The sequence below is a fragment of the Poecilia reticulata genome, chromosome 3 (assembly GCF_904066995.2).
Source record: "Poecilia reticulata chromosome 3, P_reticulata-male-v2, whole genome shotgun sequence".
Lineage (NCBI taxonomy): Eukaryota > Metazoa > Chordata > Actinopteri > Cyprinodontiformes > Poeciliidae > Poecilia > Poecilia reticulata.
In genome coordinates, this window is record NC_088832.1 from 29271748 (window position 1) to 29292051 (window position 20304).

Here is a 20304-nt window from a genome sequence, read left to right on the forward strand (position 1 = left end):
AAAGCTACAAAAACATGTACAGTATGATGAACCCGGTAAAAGCCACTGGCCAAAATTTGTTGGTCTGCGAATTTTTTAGCACTTCAAGTGTAACTGAAGTGTTCACCTCACTAGATCCTTGACACACTCCAAGTACTTTTATTCTCAAATTTTCAAATTTTATACATTTCCACACTTTTCTTTTCACATTTCTTTGTAGATTTATTTTACATCAGTCTGTCCAAATCTGCACTGTAGATATACAGTTTAAATACTCCTATGATACCTTATTTTACATTTTTCAGTACTTTTTTTGAACAGTTAGAAATCCTCTTAATGATAGACTACTTGCATTTACATAACATAAAATGTTTATATAATGTCAAACTAAAGTCATGAAATCCACCACAAAGGATGAATCATCTTCAACAGGCTCTCTTTGTTTTTATTGCCATTTCATTTGTTTTATTTTAGGCATTCAGATGATGGGTCAAGTGAGGGATCAGTGTTTATGTATTTTGTTCCAAATTTTGCATTGGGGTATCAAAATATGACATTTCACAAAATACAATTTTAAAATCAGAGAGTGAAACTTGAAAAACCTTCTATGAGTACCATAAGTCATAAAAAATAAAGGCAGTAAGAAAATGTCATCTCATCAAAATGTAAAAAAATGTTTTAGATATATCTTATTTTTAAAAAAAAGTTGTGTAAGTTTTTTCAACAATATTTATTAGAATAAAATTATCACATATTTTGGTTTCTCAGTGTAAACATGCAGGCTGCTCAATAGCAAATGAAAAGGAGCATTGAACCAAATCAACATAACATTTTCAATTTAGTTGTATGTTATTCCAATGAAATGTAATCAAAAAGATACAAAGTAGTTTCTGGTCTGATGTAAAGTAATGACACAGTGCCTGAACAGCAACTCTCACCTGAGTGCGCATCTCTGCGCAAATGAATGGAAATATGGCTAAAATTAGATCAAATCTGAAACATCTCGGGGGAAGAAGTTTACAACTTGCGCCTATTGTGCTGTTTGAACATGAGCGAAGCAGACTCAGTGAAACAAGTGAGCCTGTCATGAAAGCAGTGAGGCATGGTGAATCAAGAATATCACAGCTTGAGAGACGTAACTATTCATGTCACATCCGTTCTGGTACAGAGAGTTTAACTACAGCAGCTTAAGAGGCGTTGCTTTACCAAAATACTGTATCACTCTGCATGTAATGAATCTATCTAATCTAAATAGTATCAATGAAAAAAATACACTTCTAATTTGGTGATATGAACCTGAATTAAACTGGGATTCTTAGTTGTTTTGAAGTTGTCTTTCCCTGTTCCCTGGTGAAATGTCACCAGGGAACATATTCACTGATTCAGTCTTTGATTACCTTACAAAGTCCTGATAGCTCTTATATTGACATGCGTATTGATAAGCTATCAGTCAGGGATTCATTTGCCCTGCTGTCTGACAAGATATATGTTGATTTACAGTGAGGCCTCGTCATCTTTAACTCAAGAACCAGACAAATATTCAGAGTAACACTCATTGCTTATGAGGCTGTCAGGCGAAAAAGGAAAAAAAGTAGGTGAAAACCGCTGAAAAAGAGCTCTGTGGCAAGGAAAGTTTTTGCAATAATCAATTTCAAGGGCATTTTATAAAAAAATAATAAAGTGTAGGCACAAGCACAGCTCACTGCTAACTTATATTAACAAAAGCTGTCAATTTTCATGAATATATATTCTAGAAACACAATTTTTTTCAGCAAAGTGGCCCCGAGCCCCTGAAAATTTAGTCATCAGCAAATTCAATAAATGTCTACCAATGTAGCAGATAAACCTATTTAATTTAGGTTTAACATGACAGATATGCATTGCGGTCTTTCCCAGGAAGCTAAAGGGGTTTTAGTACAGTAATTACTGGAGGTGATGAATAAGATAAGACAGAAGTGTAATCTGATTTGAACAGGCCATACAAGTCTGTGCAGGAAGAGCACTTACCACCATCTTATTTTTGGAAACCCAGCAGTCAGCTGGGAAGTCCTGCAGCATGGGCACCAGGAACTGCAGGCAGCCATCCCAGTGGCACAGCAACAGCATCATACCGATGAGGTTGACTATCCGCACCATGGCGCTGGCCAGGTCATAAGTCATGTGGAAGATCTAAAAGAGAATAGAAAAGCAGGGGATGAAGAGACCATCATTTCTTTTTCCCACAGCATAAATAAAATTTCTCACACAAGTATTCGTACACCTTGAACCTTTCAACATTTTGTCATATTACAACCACAAACTTCAATGTATTTCACTGGGATTTTGAGAGAGTGCATATTTGTGAAACTAAGTGAAGGTGATTTTTCGCAAAGAAAGATTTAAAAAATATTGTATGCATTGTTTTTCTGCTCCCCAGGGCCAATACTTTGTAAATGCAGTTACAGCTTTCTGGGGTATGTCACCAACACCTTTGCACATCTTGAGATGAAAATGGAGAGAATGTATAATTTTCAAATGGATTTGGGTCTAGAGTTTGACATGGCTTGGGACAAACTGCAAACAAGATGCATGACTTTCTTTCAAATTTCTTTTGTTACTATTCTTTCATTCAGGCCAGGTTTGTGGAACCTATCACTACAATATCCCTAAAATGTCCTGTCACTAATTTCTCCCACCAGAGCTCTTCTTTTCTCCAGATTCCTCTTGAGTTAAATGTCAAAACTTACTCACCCAAGGGTTTTAATATCTTTGTTTTCATCTAATCTGTGAAATGCTTCATGCCAATGTACCTCTCAAATCCTCCAGAGTTAACATGTTCAGTTGCAATTGTGTCTTACTGTTTCCTGTTTCTGAAGAACGAGCGAGGCAGCAGAAGTGGCTGCCCATCACTGCTGACCCACCAACAGGAGAGTGCTGTGGGTTAAGGTCGAAACACTGATCTGATAACACAACCTTCTGACTAAAGGCTGCAGCCACTGTTAGGCAATGATGCAAGGGGAAGAATCCCAGAATGTATCCAATCACTATTGTCTTTTAATATAATAAGTATACTCTACTTTGTGTTGGTCTATTAAATAAAATCCAAATAAAATTATGTTTGTGGCTGAAACACATCAAAATGGGGGGAAAAAACAAGGTATGAATACTTTTGAAAAGCATCACCCATCATTAAGCAAGACTTTCTTTTTGTTTCCATCTCAACACGCAACATAAAATCCCATAGGTCTGTTTTTGCAGATGGATGCTGATGCTTGAATTAACCAGCGGGAAAGTAAACCTGCAGAAAAAAATGCTGTTTAACAAGAAACGAGCTAGTGAAAGCAGATGTTGCAGGTGTGGAGAGTACAGTTGGGACCAGAGCTTTACCTTCAGGGCTGCTGAATCACTCTTATCATCAGCTGCTCAGCAAAGCCAGATAATAGTACAAGTAGAGGTGCCTGTGCTCCTTGGGTGATTGCTTTTGCTGGGTTTGTTAATCCTTCTGATAAACATGCTCATAACGCGCTGCAGGACCTCTAGACTTTAATGGCCTAGACCATTCAAAGGCTTTTAATCCCATTGAAGACCATGGTGTGCACCGCTAACCACTCTGCTTCTTATTAAAATCCACTCACTGCCTTTAAAGGGCTTGTGAGTGAGAGGGGATATTCCACCTTCACTTTGTTGCTCAGCGGTAGGTGATAATCATGAAGGAAGGAGAAAATGTCCTCAGAACAGTCGTTTAATCTCAGTGCCCGTGCCTTAATGACTTGGTTATTTTTTATTTCCAGCTTAATAAAAAGCTGTTTTTAAACAATTAAATAACTTCCTAGCAATAACAAACTGCTTTGACTCCTTCCAGTCTGGTTTTCATGCTCACCACAGCACAGAGACGGCCCTTGTAAAAGTGTTCAATGACATCCATATAAATACAGACTGTGGGAGAACCACAGTGCTGGTTCTGTTGGACCTCAGTGCAGCTTTCGACACTGTTGACCATGACATTCTACTGAATCGACTGGAGAGTTGGGTCGGACTCTCCGGTCCAGTGCTCAACTGGTTTGAATCTTACATAAAGAACAGGGATTTTTTTGTTTCAATCGGAAACTTCTCATCAGAGAGGTCAAAGGTCACATGTGGGGTACCCCAAGGTTCAATCCTAGGACCCCTTCTTTTCAATATTTATATGCTCCCACTGGCTAAGGTTATAATAGGACATAGGATGAGCTACCACAATTATGCGGATGATACACAGCTCTACATCACGATGTCACCAGGTGACTCTGAACCCATCCAATCACTGAATAGATGCTTAGAACAGATCAATGTGTGGATGTGCCAAAACTTTCTCCAGCTGAACAGAAGCAAAACTGAAGTTATTATCTTTGGACCTAAAGAGGAGTGAACCCGAATAAACGCACAACTTCAGTTATTACAACTAAAAACCAGCGATCAGGCCCGAAACCTGGGAGTACTGATGGACTCTGACCTGAACCTTCAGAGCCACATCAAGGCAGTCACAAAGTCGGCCTTCTATCACCTGAAGAACATCTCTAGGATTAGAGGACTTATGTCTCAGTGCGATCTAGAGAAACTCATCCATGCGTTCATCTTTCGCCGCATTGATTACTGCAACAGCGTCTTCACAGGTCTGACTAACAAATCAATCAAACAGCTGCAGCTGATCCAGAACGCTGCTGCTCGCGTTCTGACTAAAATCAGGAAGATAGAGCACATAACACCAGTTTTAAAGTCCCTACATTGGCTCCCTGTAGCTCAGAGAATAGACTTTAAAATATTGATGTTAGTTTATAAATCACTGAACGGTTTGGCACCACAATAGCTTAAAGATCTGTTATTGTTGTACCAACCGTCTAGACCCCTCAGATCTTCTGGTTCTGGTCTGCTCTGCATCCCCAGAACCAGAACCAAATGAGGAGAAGCAGCATTCAGCTTCTATGCACCACAGATTTGGAACAAACTTCCAGAAAACTGTAAAACAGCTGAAACACTGGGTGCCTTTAAATCTCAACTTAAAACCCACCTGTTTAGAGTTGCTTATGGCTAGATTAGGGTTAGAGTGCTGGTTTTGATGTCTTCCATGTTTTTATGTCTTTAATGTTTTTAATTTCTTTTTATTTCTTTTCTACGTTTTAATGATGTAAAGCCCCCCGAAAAACGTCCTAGTTAAACGGCGTTTAACTAAAGTTCTATGGGGTTTAGAGTCCCAGTTGACGGAGTTTCAACTAAAAACCTTGAGGTTGGAGTCTTTGTCAAACGGTGTTTTTGACTAAAGTCCCTGAGGGTTAGAATCCCAGTTAAACGGCGTTTAACTGAAGTCCTAAACGGGTGCGGGTTTTAATGTTTTTATTTTTTTATTATTATTATTTTTTATTTTTTTAATCTCTCTCTCTTTCTCACTGTTTATTTAATGTCACATGCTGTTTTTATTTTAATTATGTAAAGCACTTTGAAATGCCTTGCTACTGAAATGTGCTATACAAATAAAATTTGATTGATTGATTGATTAATCCCCGCAGATGTGAACGAGCATCTGTGGTTGTGTAAAGCATTTCTAAGTGAGGGTTCTGCTGCAACATTGAATCACATTAATTTATTTCTGGCTATCACCTGAGAAGTGCTTTCAGAAACCTGAACACTTGAAATAGAGCCCTCATTTTCCACATTTTTTGTTCAAAGGTACATGCAAAAAGTACTCTTTTTCTCAGGTAGCCGGCCTCTTCTGTAACTTTGATAAATAAGTCAATGCATCTAATATGCTGTGTTGTGTGATGTCTAAATTCCTCAAGGTGTTGTAATGGAATTCCATAACATTAAAGTGTTAAACTCCCTCAGTGGTAAATGAATAAAATATGAAGTGCCCCTCTCCTGAGTCGGATATATTTTTCATTTGTGAAGTCATAAAAAACACACACTGTTTTTAAATCTACGACAAAAATGTTACATAAACTTTTACTCCTAGATAAAACACCTTTTTTTTTAAGTCAAAAAAAGTATTGATTTTTGTTCCTGGACTTGAAATATTTACGTTAGTTAAAATAGGCAACATTATTTGGTTAATGTGGCCATTTTTTATTTGATTAATCAGCTTTTAAATGTAACCACTTAAACGTATTAGAAATACATTTTAAAATGTGAATGAACACATTATTTAATTCCCTTTTTAAATAAGAAGTTCAATATCTTGCCTAAAATGAAATAACATAGATTTCCTTTAGTGCACGCTTGTAGGAAAGGATGCATGTGTAGCTAAAAATACTCTTAATATCAACATGTGAAAGGCTCAACCTTTTGTTGTTTTAGCATCAATATAGTTAAGGGCTAATCTGTTGACAACTTATTGGATTAACTGATTAATAATTGGATAGCAAAATGTTCTTAATATGATATGTTTAACCGAATTTGAACTAGGTAAAGCTAAACATATAGGATTATAAAGGAGTGCTGAGTAGAACATATTAACAAAAAGAACGTTTTTCCTCTTAGAAGCAAAACGTGTATATTTTTTGAACAGTTTTAGCTTAATTATTGCTCTGGGTGTGTTATTATTTCAGAAAATAGCCATTTCCTCAGTCTGTATGCGCTAGTTAATGACTGATTGATAGTTAAATTAGTTGAGGATTATTTTAATAATTGGTTCGTCACAATTAAAGCGATTAGTTGTTTCAGCCCTACATTGTTTTCATATATCTTTCAAGAATAAACTAATACTTGAGCTAAGAGCTGTTTCAAAGAGATGTTTCAAATGGATGGATTCTGTTGTTACTGAATTAATTCTGGCTCCCTTTCCATATCTTGCTGTTATACCTTCTTAGAAAATGCTTCAAGCTATGACCAAGATACTTTCCGGCCGTGTCTGTTTAACTTCTGCAGGGACCACACCAGGGAATAAAGGGGTGGGAATAAAGTCAAACTATGCTTCTGAGTCACCAAGTGAGGTAGTAACACTGCCAATTTGTTTGACTTATTAAAGGGTAAGCCGGTTTCACAGCTTCATAATATAACTTAGAGAGGACAGATGGTCTGTGCGACTAACTGGCTGTGGGACTGAATCAAAGCACACAGGACTGTCACAATTTAGGGAGACATTTGGCACACATCAGTTCTCACCATTAACAGACACACACTGTCTGTTGGATAGAGCTGAGGTGTGTGACAACATAACAGATCACTGGATTTCAGCCATGTGTCGTTTCTTTAGGGGTGGTGATGCTTGAAAATAGAAAAAAAAAAAAGGAAAGCAAAGGTCTGTTGTAAGCTGGAGCGTCTGTCGATGACTAGGCATCATATTTTTCAAATTATGTTCCAATTTTATGTATGGCTGTCTATATAAGTTCCACTACATACCATTTAGTAGTTCACTTAAACAGCTCATGTGGGATGGCTCAGGAGAAGAGCGGTTGTCTTAAGAAGACTGTTAGTCTGATGCCCACTTCCTGTGTATCCGCCTATACATATCCCCACAGATGTGTGTTTGTGTTTTTGGGAGTGTGGATGAGAGTCTGACTTGTAGTATAAAAAGCACTTTAGAGGGTCAGTAAGAAAAAGTGATAAAAGTTCTGTCCATTAAACCAGCATGGATCTCCATTGCGGCCAGCTCCACCGATGAGGAATGAATGACCAGCAGAAGCTTAAAGGAGCTCAGTCGGTTGTGACAGAAACTTTACAAATCTACCCATTACCAAGCTGTTAAAATATTAATAAATATATGTCTGCATTCGATCAGAATTTTTTTAAATTAAATAACTTTGAACATCTTTACAAATTTATGTAATTTAGCAGAATACAGTTAAAAATGACTGAATTGTTCGATAAAATATTATTTAAGCACACAGCTGTTACCTCAAAGGTTGTATTTCTTGAGTCTAGAGGGCCACATGAAAACTTCTGGTGAGATGGATTTGGGCTAAAGTTGGACATGTGTTTTAAACTAGTCTGTTACTTCTTAATACCTTTTACACCTCTTCAAAGGTGTTTTTTTTTCTTTTGTTACACTTTATGATCCTCAAACCAATTTTTATTATAGTTTGTGAGCATAAACTATAAATTAATTGAAATACTACGTTTTCTTGTATTAGCCAAACACAGGCATAATTGTTGTCAGATCTGGAGAATCAAGAAATCTCTTTCATCGAGACTCTCTGACAACATAAAGTTTACTCCAGTGAGAACCATTATTCATAAATGGAACAAAATGAAACAACATTGAACCTTCAGACCAATGAGTCTCTAGTCCAAAACTGCAAAGGTCAGTGTTCTTGATTCAACAGTAACAAAAAGGGCAAAAATTAGGGTTGCAACATATATTGGCACTAACATCAGTATTGGCTGATATTAGTTATTTTTTATCATATTGGATTTGATCTGATAAATAACAGTAGGCTGACAATAATAACCAATATTTATTTCCATCTTTGTTGCCATTTGTTTCTGAAGAGGGAATAGAGGTTGGTCATGTTGTGTTTGCTTGGTCATGTGACAGTGAAAATGATGTAGGACAGGATTGTGGAGTGCTTAACTGAAGCAAAGAAGCAGTGGTGAAATCAGCTGTGTGGTCTATCTTTCAAAGCGTTGAAAGGTAATAAAACATGTATAGATATATAACATGTTGGTGAATATAGGTTAATATTGCATATTAAAATTGGCTCAAATTTTCAAAACTGCATCCCTTGTAAAAACGGCCTCCATGGATCAGTTCAAAGGACAAAACCATTATTATAACCTAAAAGGAGCTTCTTACAGCGATTGCCTCTTTGTGGTGTGCAGTTTTCCCTCAAACTTGTCAAGATACTGGCAATAATTACCAATAAGGAGTCAGAGCCTTTCTAAAATATATTATATTTCTACATGTCTGGAGGCAGAGGTGAAATAACTCACTGCTGTTCAACATTAACTCTTTCTACCTTCCTATTTTAGCTGTACCCTCAAAAGATCTCTACCATTTTGCCATTGTGTGAAGAATAAAGCCTATGGAAACGGAGACTGTTAATGCTATGCAAATCTCTGCTGTGTAACCCAGACTATGTCTCGGTGTAGGAAGGTGAAAGCTCTGTTTCTATTCACAGCTGTAATCAGTTCTAATACTGCCCTATCCAGCAGGCACACTCTCTTTGTTTTGTAAAATAAAAATAATTTAAAAAAAAGTTTGACTTTTTGAAGCTCAAGAATGAGAGACCTGCAAATGGAAAAGCTAAGCAAAACCTATGTGTGAACACAACTGCAACAACACCTATCTGTATTCAGTTTGTGTATTCATGAGAATGCAATAAAGAACATGGCGGCACATAGATGATGATGGATTGCTGACTACTTTCTTTTAATTGATAAGAACACAGGGCGAGCATGGCAACATTAGCACCAGCATAAACAGGCAAGCTTTGATTGATGAGGCCACTGACACAACACAGCAGTTTGTGAAAGGAAATGCTTAGGCATCGTCACAGGCTCTGCTGCTGTTTGATTGGCTCATTCTGTTTTTTTGTGGTTGTGGTGTGTGGATGCGTGGGGGGTTTTGTCAAATTTTAATGAAACACCTGGGATTATGTAACTTGCTGTCTATGTAATTTTGTGTAAGGATACGACAAATAAAACAGCTATTGTGTTCTTGAGTCAATCGAGATTGGCAAAATAATTTGCTTATTAAAAAAATACCAATCCAATTTATACACCTAGCTGCTACATCTCTACTGTTGCGATATGTTTGTACAAGCCTTCAATTTAAATAACTTGCTGAAGAAATGTTCACAAGACAAAAAAAAGATGATTTAATACTGAGGAAGAGAAACTAATCTCTGACTTAACGAAGCAGCACTGAGGCTCAGGCAGGCATTCAGTGGATGAAGGCGGCTGCTGAGTCATCGCAAACAGATGGACTGAGAAGATTGTGGTCCAGGTGAGAGAATAGCTGCATATGCCACGTGTGGTGCTGATGGTGGCTGACCAGACACACTTAATATAATGGGATGCTACGGCATCTGGTGTCGGCTGCTCTGCTAATGATGATAAATGATTATCAGGATGGTGTTTTAAGACAGAACAGAGAAAATTCTTTACTTTTTTCTGAAACCACAAAATTTTAAAACGTCTTATGTCTGACTGTATTTTGCATAGCTATTTTTTGTTATGACTTTAATTTAGCTACATTTTTGTGTATTTAAATGTTGTTTCTTTGTACCTGAGTTATCAGAAGTGTAGAGCCTGGTACACATATTTGTATTTTTCTTACAAGCCAGCAATGCTTTTTATTAAATCCAAAACGGCAACAACACATTGTACTCCTGACTATGTTTTCTTCTTTTCAGCTTCTTCTTTTCATCTCAGTTAATTCTGCATGCAGAATGTATTGAGCTCTGGTATTAGAGCTCATAATAGTTACAAATATTGAGTAAATTAAGCAAGTTTTTAGTATTTAAAAAAAAGAAAAAAAAGATGTTTGGAATAATCTAATTATAACAAGATAAAAAACACTTTCTTATGAAAATGAGACATTTATTTAAACAAAAATAATTTATTGTTAAAAAGAATCTTTGTTAATGGCTTCCATAATAGTTCACTCTTGCCATATCCAACCTTGAAATGACAGATGTGTTCATAAGGATGGATATTTCCATCTGTTTCTGTGTTTCTGGTTGATCATTTACATATAAAGAAAAATAACTGCACAACAACAGCTAACTATCACAGTCTTTATATCATTGTCCTATCAATATGTGTTGTCTTGATAATATTAGTCTAAAGGAAACACAAGTGTGCCTCATCATAGTATAGTAATTCATTTTTATAAACCCTTAAATTAAATCGCCTCTTGCCACCTTGGCACCATCCGCTGGCCAAATGAGAAAAAAAATATATGAAGAACTGCAGTTTCATGATCTTCTTTTGGCAAGACACAATATATAATGCCTAATTGTGAAGTGGAAACAGTATGATTTTGTGTAACTGAAAAGTGTGGAGTGCATTTGTATTCAGTCCACAAAATGCAGAGCAACCACCTGCAGCCATACCAGAATCCATCTGTGTGTAATTTAATTGAAGTATAAATCATCTGTTCTCCGTCCTCTGTGTTTGATGTAGAGAATTAGTGAACAAACAGCATCATACAGATCAAGAAACACAATACGTAGTTCAAATATAAAGTTGTGAAGAAACTTAGAAGTAGTTAAATTGCAAATAGTGTCAATCCAGAAAGCATCGTTTAGTCCAACGTCTAAAGAGTGTGCTACGACTCAAAACTAAACACAACAAGACAGCCAGCCTAAACTGAAGCAAAGAGGTTTATGGCAATGGAGGAGCTGGAAGGATTCACAGCTCAGGTAGGTTGAACAGAATAACAACAAATATACAGTCAGAGCATCAACGGAATGGTTTAGGTCAAACTGTATGACTCAGTAAAAAACTCAGACCTAAACCCAATTTAGTTTTGTGGTGATAAGTTTATTTTTCACAGATGCCTTCCATGGATGGGCAAGTACAATCGCTCCCTGAAAGCACTACACTGGTGGTCATATACTAAAAGACCTGCAAAGAAAGTATTGGCTCAGTGAGGATATACTAATGCATAGCACAGTTTTCCTATTTCTGATTGTAAAAACCTTAATAAAACCATGAATTCGATTTCTTCCACTTCTTTGTATCGATTTATTACACAAAATTCCAAGAATTGACAAAATCCTTGAGGCAACGGTAAACTCAACAAAAGGTTAGACCTTTCACAAATAGACTACAATCTGTTATTTTGACATTTCAACATTCTAAAGCAATATTCTACCTTTCTGAATTAGAACTTCTCCATGTGTAATGTCTGCGAAAGGAATAATCACAGAAATTAAAATATGTTATATTTAGCTGCATTTCCTATACTTTTGTCAGGCAATGCTCACATGGTTAGTTAGGAAAGTCCTCATCATTTCTTTGAAAAATTTCCATAGCATTCAGAGTGAAGAAGACAAAAAACAGCATAAACTCATGTATACCTTAGTTTTAATTTCAAACATCCAGTGTAATGGTGGATCCATGGAGCAGACTTTAGTCAGGGGTTAGATTTCCAACTGTAAATACCTCTTTGTAAATGCCACGCTCATGCATTCTGTCACTGTGAACCAGACACATGTGGAGAATGAGAAGCAGGCCTGGGAATGGACCACAGGGAACACCCTTCCATCATCTGTCTAAACAGGCCTGGAGGGCTCAAATCACAAAACCCACTGACTCCACTCCAAACAGGGATGCAGCAATGGGTTTGCGCTGGATTACATATCGGGATGTAATAGTTTTTTTTAAGCAAGTCCATTGTGGGTATTCACACAAAGCTCATTCAGAGTGTTGAGGAGCTGTCACTGTAGCTGGAAAGCCTCATTGTCAACTCAATAATAGCCCATTAGGTCTATTATTGCTGTTTTGCTTATCTGTGAAAGACCAGTCCTTGGCTAAGGTAACGGGTCACTGAGTGGGGAGCTGATTAGCTGATTTTTCTTATTTAAATATTTTTGTATGGATTTACTGGGTGGAAACGAAAGGCTCTTCAATTTCTCTCTGTGGACACAGTGGACTTTTAGAGCAGCATTTCAATGTGTTGTTTGGTTCTTCATAGCTGAAGCACAAAGACACCTGGGTGAGCAGCACCACACATCTCAACTAACAATAATGACTATGCTGATGAAGACAAATGGGATGTGCTGCACAAGCTATCCTTTAAACACATGAAGACATTTTACTGAACATTGTATCGTCAACTAAAGAGCTTGTGGAAAGTTTTGATAGCTTTACTTTTTCACATTGTGTCATGTTGAACTCTCAACACACAATGTATTGTATTTTATTGAGATTTTACGTAGTAGCATGGATCAAAGTAGCTTGGCACGTGGATACATGTATTCAACTCCCCTAAATCTATACTTTAAAGAACCTTTAGAACCATTTAAAGTTGCCAATCTTCTCTCTACTACCTTTGCTCATCTAGAGACAAGAGACAATTTTGATCATTCTTATTTTAAAATGCGTAAATCTCAAGAAGATTGGGTCTGTAGTGAGCAACTGTTGTCAGGTTGTTCACTAACCTGAAAACTTCAATTGGTTTAGTCTCAGTTAAAAACAATGACCCCTTTATTGGTGTCTGACAAAATGTAGTAAAAATGTCAAAGGACGTGTTCAGTGGTTTTCAGTAAAGGGTCGTCTTCTGATAATTTTTTTGTTTGTGATATTTATCACAACAATTCAGTCCAATTTTGGATTGGAGGAAGTGTACATTTGATCTCAAAGTTCTGTAATGAGACAGGCTGTCATGCGGTGCTTTTCTCTTTTAGAATCTGACTGTTCTCATATCCATCGGCATTTCTTCCCTCCATCTTTTGTCTTGTCACGCAAACTTTTCTAAAAGCTTGCTTAAGGCAGCATTTACTGAGTTGGCCAGTCGAAACGTTTGTGCTGTGGGCTTCGGGCAAGGAAACCCCTCTGAGCTTAGTCATTAGTGGACTGCCTTAAATCTGATTTAACGAGATGACTAATCTCACCCAAGTCAGCAACACCAATGAGGAGAATATCCGGTCACAGTCTTGTTTTTATCCCGATGAAGAGTGACAAGACGAAGCTGACAAGAGAGAGACGGAGGAGAGGCGTAATGGCAGTCTGTTTAGTGTGTGTGTGCGTGCGTGCGTGCGTGCGTGCATGCGTGCGTGCGTGTGTGAGTGTGTGTGTTTGTGTGCTCGAGCTTGATAATATCTGCACACCATGCTGAACGCCATTATGCATGACAGTGTTATCACTGGCATGAAGCCACAACCACTAAAACCTCCCTGTTTGTAAACAACGTTCTATCAGTTCGCAGGGTGTAAAAAACCCTCACATCTTGAGAGTTTGGAAGGGAACAGCAGCCATCATTGCTAATTTATGGAGGCCGTGATAGAAAAGGACGTGTAAGAAGATTTCACGAGCTGGCGGGGGATCAGGGTGTTACTTTACTTACGCAAAAAAAAAAAAAAAAATTACTGATTGTGTCAGTGGTGATCAGATTAAAAAAGGTAAAGATGATGATTGATTTGTAAGGACTGCAGCTTTAAAAATTATTTTAATTGATCAAAAATCCTGAAGAATACTAAGGTTCAGATCCTTCAGAGAGTCTAAGATCCTGTTGAATATCTTAGACTTGTCTTGATTTCTAACTGCCCTCTGTTAAATGTAGAATCCTGATCGTCACCAGCTTCATTTGAGCTGCAGCGTCAGTGCTGATGATTCATATGAAGATATAACTCTGCAGTCCCCACTGCTCTTTTCTGAGAAGACTCAAGGGAGCAGTTTAGGGATCAACATTCAGGTCGAAGGACACTTCATCAGCTGGTGGTTGTGTGCCAACATGTCTGAGCCTCTTGGCTACAGTGCAGCATATTCAGAGGACGTGCAATTACAGCGCCAGTGTCAACACAGCCAACTAAAACCTGCAAAGAAACACAACGCATCATGTATGCATACGTATGTGAAGAGTCAATGTATTGAAAGTCAACTTTGCAGAAGATCACAAATTATTAGTCTGTACTGGAAATTAAATTTTTTATTTTTTTTTTTAATTTTTATGGAGACGTCACAGGGAATCAACACCCTTTTATCTCCTGGAAATGTTATTTTGCTTGTACTGGGTCTGTGACCGAGTGCTACGTGTGTGAGTTAGCTAACTGTCCCCAAGGGATTATGGAGCAGATTTATGACGCGTCAGAGCAGCACGCTGCAGGTCCTACTGGCACAATTTGTCTCTGAGTGAGGATGTGAAGCCAAAAATGATTGGCCTAAACAGGACTGGAACACTTTTTTACCAAAATATGTCAGAAACTAATGCATTGATTACAGGTACATTTCATAAATTAGAATATCAATTTTGCTTAAATAAGTTAGTTTGAAGAGCAAATAAAATATAGGTCCTTTACACACACACACATACCCCGCAATTATGCAGGACTATTAGTATCTATCACATATATCTTAAAAAGGCAGAAGGGCTTCTGGTTGCCATATGACAAATTGTTATATTTTAAGGGGTTTTAAAAAGCATGGTTTTTACTTTTTCATTTTGTTTCAAATTTGTCACTTTTTCACATAATGTGAAAAGGTTATGTTAAGGGTATGAATACTCTTGAATGGTACTGCACACAATCTTTGCTGTAAATGAAATCGGACCATCTTATCTGGATCCCGGATGAGTGTATGTCTGCAGCATTAACAGGAAAAGTAAAAAAGTCAGGCAGGTTGTGTGATGTTGGCGATAATCTATTCAGCAGTGACAGATGACATTTCGGTAAGGTTGCATGTGGAGTGTTATGGTGCTGAGACAAGGACAACCTTTCACTATGACTGCCTAACCAGCATTCATCAGAATCCTTATACACACAACACACATGGAGCACGCTCCCCTCCCCCCCACACACACATACATGCCCCTTCACCTTATTGTGTGACTGCAGGTGAACATGGCAGCACAGTCAATGTCCTATAATGTCCTTGTATTTTTATGGTGTGAACATGAATTATTCACCTTTGTCTTCTCGCGTCCTTTTAGCCTTGTTTCTAAAACAAAACATTTCTCCTGAGAGGTAATGAATTACCTTCAAACAAAAGCACAGGCTATAGGCTTTGGAAGCTTTTCTTGGTCTTTATGTATTCTTTCCCTTTGCCCTCCTTTTACTAATTCCCTCTGTTCCTTTCACTGCTTTGGTACCTTGATGGCTAATTTTGCTAAGATAAAAGTTTATTATGATCGACGGCACTTGATTTATTCTCACAATTTCTGTCCTCATTGATAGCATCTCACACCGTAAGAGTACGAGTTCAATGTTTTTGAGTAAACACACAACAATAATAATATTAATAATAATAATAATAATAATAATAATAATAATAATAATAATAATAATAATAATAATAATAAACAGTTGTCACCAATAACAAAATATTTTATCAATATTAATACAAACAAAATAGATTCAACTGCCATAAAAAGATGCAAGTTAAAATTTTTGTTTGGGAAAAATAAAGTGGTTGCTGTGAGGAAACATGAGCTTTTCTAAAGTGGTACAAAAAAATCCCCGTCAAAACAATTTGCTGAAACCCCATAACCCTCAACCCCGGAAAATACAATGGAAAAACGGCAAGCAGGCATACCGTTGCAGGCTAAGGGGTTTTAAAAAGCATGGTTTTTACTTTTTTGTTTTGTTTTAAATTTGTCAATTTCTTTACATAGAAATTGTAGGTTTTCAAATAAAATGCTATTTCACATTACTTCATCTTTTTTCTCTTTTTTCAATGAAAAAAATAAAGTCATTTCACTAATCTAATTGAAGATTTGTTCTAAACCGTTATTGGAAATAATTTCAAGCACAAAAATCAATATAAATAGAGACAGGTGGTAATTTCATTAATTTCTCTGCTGAAATAGATCGAAGAAATCATGTGATAAATTTATTCTTTGCTTGAAGATACACAATGTAATTTGTTACTAAAAATAGTGCTTTGTGCAGGATAAATAATGCAGGGCCAGTTGCAGAGCTGCTAAAATACCTTCTGTATTAGGCTTTTGCACTGCGATTATCCAGAACTAATCCTTAGACACTAAACCTAAAGTCTTAACTTACCACTTTGATTTTGAAATTACAAAAAAAGCAAGACAAATTATCACATTTCCCACGGCGCATGGTTTCACAACATATGCAAGATGCCACCCGACTTTACTGAGTTCTCCACCTTAAAATGGTTTAATTCCAATAACACCTAACATTACTTTGTACTGTTTCAAAAGTTCCTTTAATGTCAAATAAAATCATGTAATTCAGTGAATTGTTGTTGACTTCAAGCTGGGATTCTGACACATTGCTTTGCACCCTTTACCCAGGAGATTAAACAACAATCCATCCAAAGAGAGCAATGGGAACTTTTCTAATTATTTCTGCAATTATAATCATGCTTGTACTGCAGCACTGCCTCTCTGGGGTCTGTGGTCCCACTGCTCTCTGGATGGCCACATGGAGGTAAAATGCTAATCAACATCCCAGCTTCATCAACTTATTGGTAACTCACTTATAGCAAAAGAGTCTCTTCACCCCTTTCAAGGGGGCATGCAATCAGAAACAGCTTCTATCCATATTTCCCTCCTGGGGGGAAGATGGAGAAGGTACACAGCAGAAGTGCCTGCAGTAGCACCCCAAGATATGAATACTATGTAGATTGTAATTAAATTTAGGAAGTAAAACATAATCTTGACTGCCTTTGTCAAATCGTAGTTGTAGTAATGTTTCTCACTGTAATTAGCCTAAGCTTTTACAGTCCGAGAAACCCAAAGAAAGCAGGGCAATAATTAATTAATCAAAAAGCGTATAGCTGCAGTTTATAAAAAGATACTTTTTACACATTTGTTAAAACTGTCATTATTCCCTGACAGTATGCTATGAGACACATAATCTGTGAAAAATCAAGCATCTTTGCCTTCCTACCGCCATCTGCAGAAATATATTGCTCGGTCAGAAACAACCAATCAGAGTCAGCACTCTGATTGGTTATATGTGCTGCTCACACCCTCACCCTCCTTCTCTGCTGCGCAACAGCTAGTTCCCCACAACGGAACAAGCGTGAATGCTCAGGCTAGTTAGCATGCCCATCAATGACGATGAATAAACATGTCGTAAGGTAAGTTGTTTCTCCGCTATTAGTACAGCTGCAGCACGTACACGAGCATGACTGTCAGTGCTAAGACCTTTCTCCTGGCTCTGATTGGTTGTTTCTGACCAGGAGCAGTGTGTTTCTGCAGATGGTCTTAGGACCACAGGGAGGAGGTAGAGGAGCTCAATATTTTTACAAATTATATGTCTCATAACACACTATCATCTCATAGTAACAGCTTTAACAAATATACAAAAAACATATTTTATAAAAATGTCCTACTGCAGTTTTAACATCTAGAGGTGAACTTTCTTACCTCTTCCCACTGGTGGATGTAACGAATGAGTCGAGACAGTCGCAGGAGTCGTAGCAAGCTGAGGATCTTTGTAAAGCGTACAATCCGCAAAGCACGCGCTGTCTTGTAGAAATCCGAGTCAATGCGGGTCTCCACTATTAGAAAAATGTAGTCCACGGGGATGGAGGATATGAAATCTACCACAAACCAGCTCCGTAAGTACTTGATTTTGATCTGCTGGGGATCCAGGATGATCTCTGTGTTGTCTTCTTTGACTATGCCTGTCCTGAAATTGAGGACCAGGTCCATGAGGAAGAATGTATCTGAGACCACGTTGAAAACGATCCAGGGTGGGGTGTGCTCGTCTTTGAAGAAGGTGATGCCCACGGGGATGATGATGAGGTTGCCAACCATTAGCAGCAGCATGGTCAAGTCCCAGTAAAACCTTGATTTAGAAAGACAAAAAGGAACACATGAAGATTACTAAAATCATGTGTCCACTTACAGAACCTAATGCATGTAGAACAATCTCTAATGCACACACTGAAGGGTAGATTATATGTTTTCTTTTTTGTTCATTGCTTGCCTGGGTTTACAACCAACGATTGTATAGATACAGCTGTTTTGTGAATGGATCAGATGTGTGACTTGCTAGAGGTGTAAGTCACACATCTGCACCTCAAGCTTTTTATTTGTAAAGATATTGGAAAGTTCTGTTGTGCAAGTTGAACCAGAATGTCCTGCATTGAGTACTTCTGACATTCATATTGTAAGTTCTTGTTGCAGATATTGTTTAAATGTCACATTGTCTTTACAAAGAGTAAACATTTAATATATGAAAATACAGTCATGCACACACAAACTCTTTTACTGGCAAACACTGATTAACATTCGGTGGATAAACTGTTGACAGCTGCTTAATTGTTTTCCCCTTATTTATTTTCCTGATGCTCACTGGTCTAGTGAAAGCAAACACTGTATGTATGTACACAGTCTAAATGTGGAAAAACAATCCATAGGCTTACTTGGTTTGTCTTCTAAATCCCTATTTGCATCCTATAATTCAATGTTGGTGGACAAGGAATCTATTTGGGTTTGGACCATAAAATAAAACTCAGGGTTAACTGTTAATTACAATACGAAAATGCTATTGTCTGAGCATCAGAAAATAAATTTCCTTCTCTGCTGGCTTGTTAATTGAATCAAGATTTATAAATTATGTGTACCAAACAGACTGTACAGTTCTGGCTCACAGGCTCAACTAGACCATAAACAGTATTGTTGAAAATTAATATTAGGAGCAACCATAATTTAAAATAAAAACTGAGGAGCCAGGCCACATAAATAAGTATAAATAATAATTAAGTAATAAATATATCTCTACTAAATCCTTGCAATCTTCAGAGCAAGGATGAAGATTGCAATTGCATTTTTTTTTCCACCTCCTTGTTGTGCAGCTGATGTGTATTGATTTTTTTAGTTCATTCATGGTGTGCTGAAGTAAATAACTCAGGGGTTTCCATTGAATTGCTGCTGTACAGAATCACACTGTCACTGAGCAGTGTGGCTGAGGGATGAGGACCCAATTCAAGCTCAGAGGTTGGGAGATAGAAGAGCTTTTATTCTCGTCTTGTAAACAGAGCAGAAAATGCTTGTTGTGGCATGTTATCCATCGAAGAACATAAACATGAGAAAAGATGGACCAGGACAGGAAGGACATACAACAAAAATAAATCTTAATAAAAAAATTAGGTCAGAACTGAAAAGGCCAAAACTGATGATAAATCATGATTAATGTAAGCCAAAATATTGGAAATTAAAACTGAAACTATGTGAAACTAGATGAAAGAAATAGCACAACTTAACATGTACAAAGTTGTTCAGAATTTTCAGGCAGAGTAAAAGAAATGACAAAAAATATCCAAAGTTTGAACATCCATTCACAGAGCATTTTTCAATAATTCACTAAATATTAGAAAGAGTATGAAAAAACTACAAGCCACCAAGACATAGCAATCCACCAAACGTGACAGGCTGGGCAAGGACAGAATTAATCAGAACCATTCAGAGCACACACAAAACACACTATCCCCACAATCTAATACGACGGTGGCTGCATCATGCTGTGGGGAGGATTTTCTTCAGCACTCTAGCAATACCTAATTAGGGAAGCTAACTAGACTTGATGGGAAGATGAATTAAACTAAACCCTTGATATTGGGGTGGAGGTTCAAATTCCAACAGGACGATGACTCTGAACTTACAGGAATCATTTGGACCAAAACATATTCAGGTCCTAAAAAGGCTCGGTCAAGCTCCAGAGAGCAACTGAGAATCTCTAATGAATGAATATCTGACCATACTGTACTAGATGTTTTCCGGAGCAGAACGGGGAA

General features: G+C 37.4%; 1 protein-coding gene across 1 annotated transcript in view; it reads right to left on the reverse strand.

Annotated features, from left to right (window-relative positions):
* Positions 1 to 20304, reverse strand: part of hcn4 (hyperpolarization activated cyclic nucleotide-gated potassium channel 4) — a 74555-nt gene that overhangs the window by 34022 nt on the left and 20229 nt on the right. The window contains exons 3-4 of the mRNA XM_008405614.3: positions 17930 to 18353; positions 1987 to 2148 (exon numbers count right to left, since the gene is read on the reverse strand). Of these exons, the coding sequence (XP_008403836.2) occupies positions 1987 to 2148; positions 17930 to 18353 (586 nt within the window). The remainder of the gene's footprint in view (positions 1 to 1986; positions 2149 to 17929; positions 18354 to 20304) is intronic.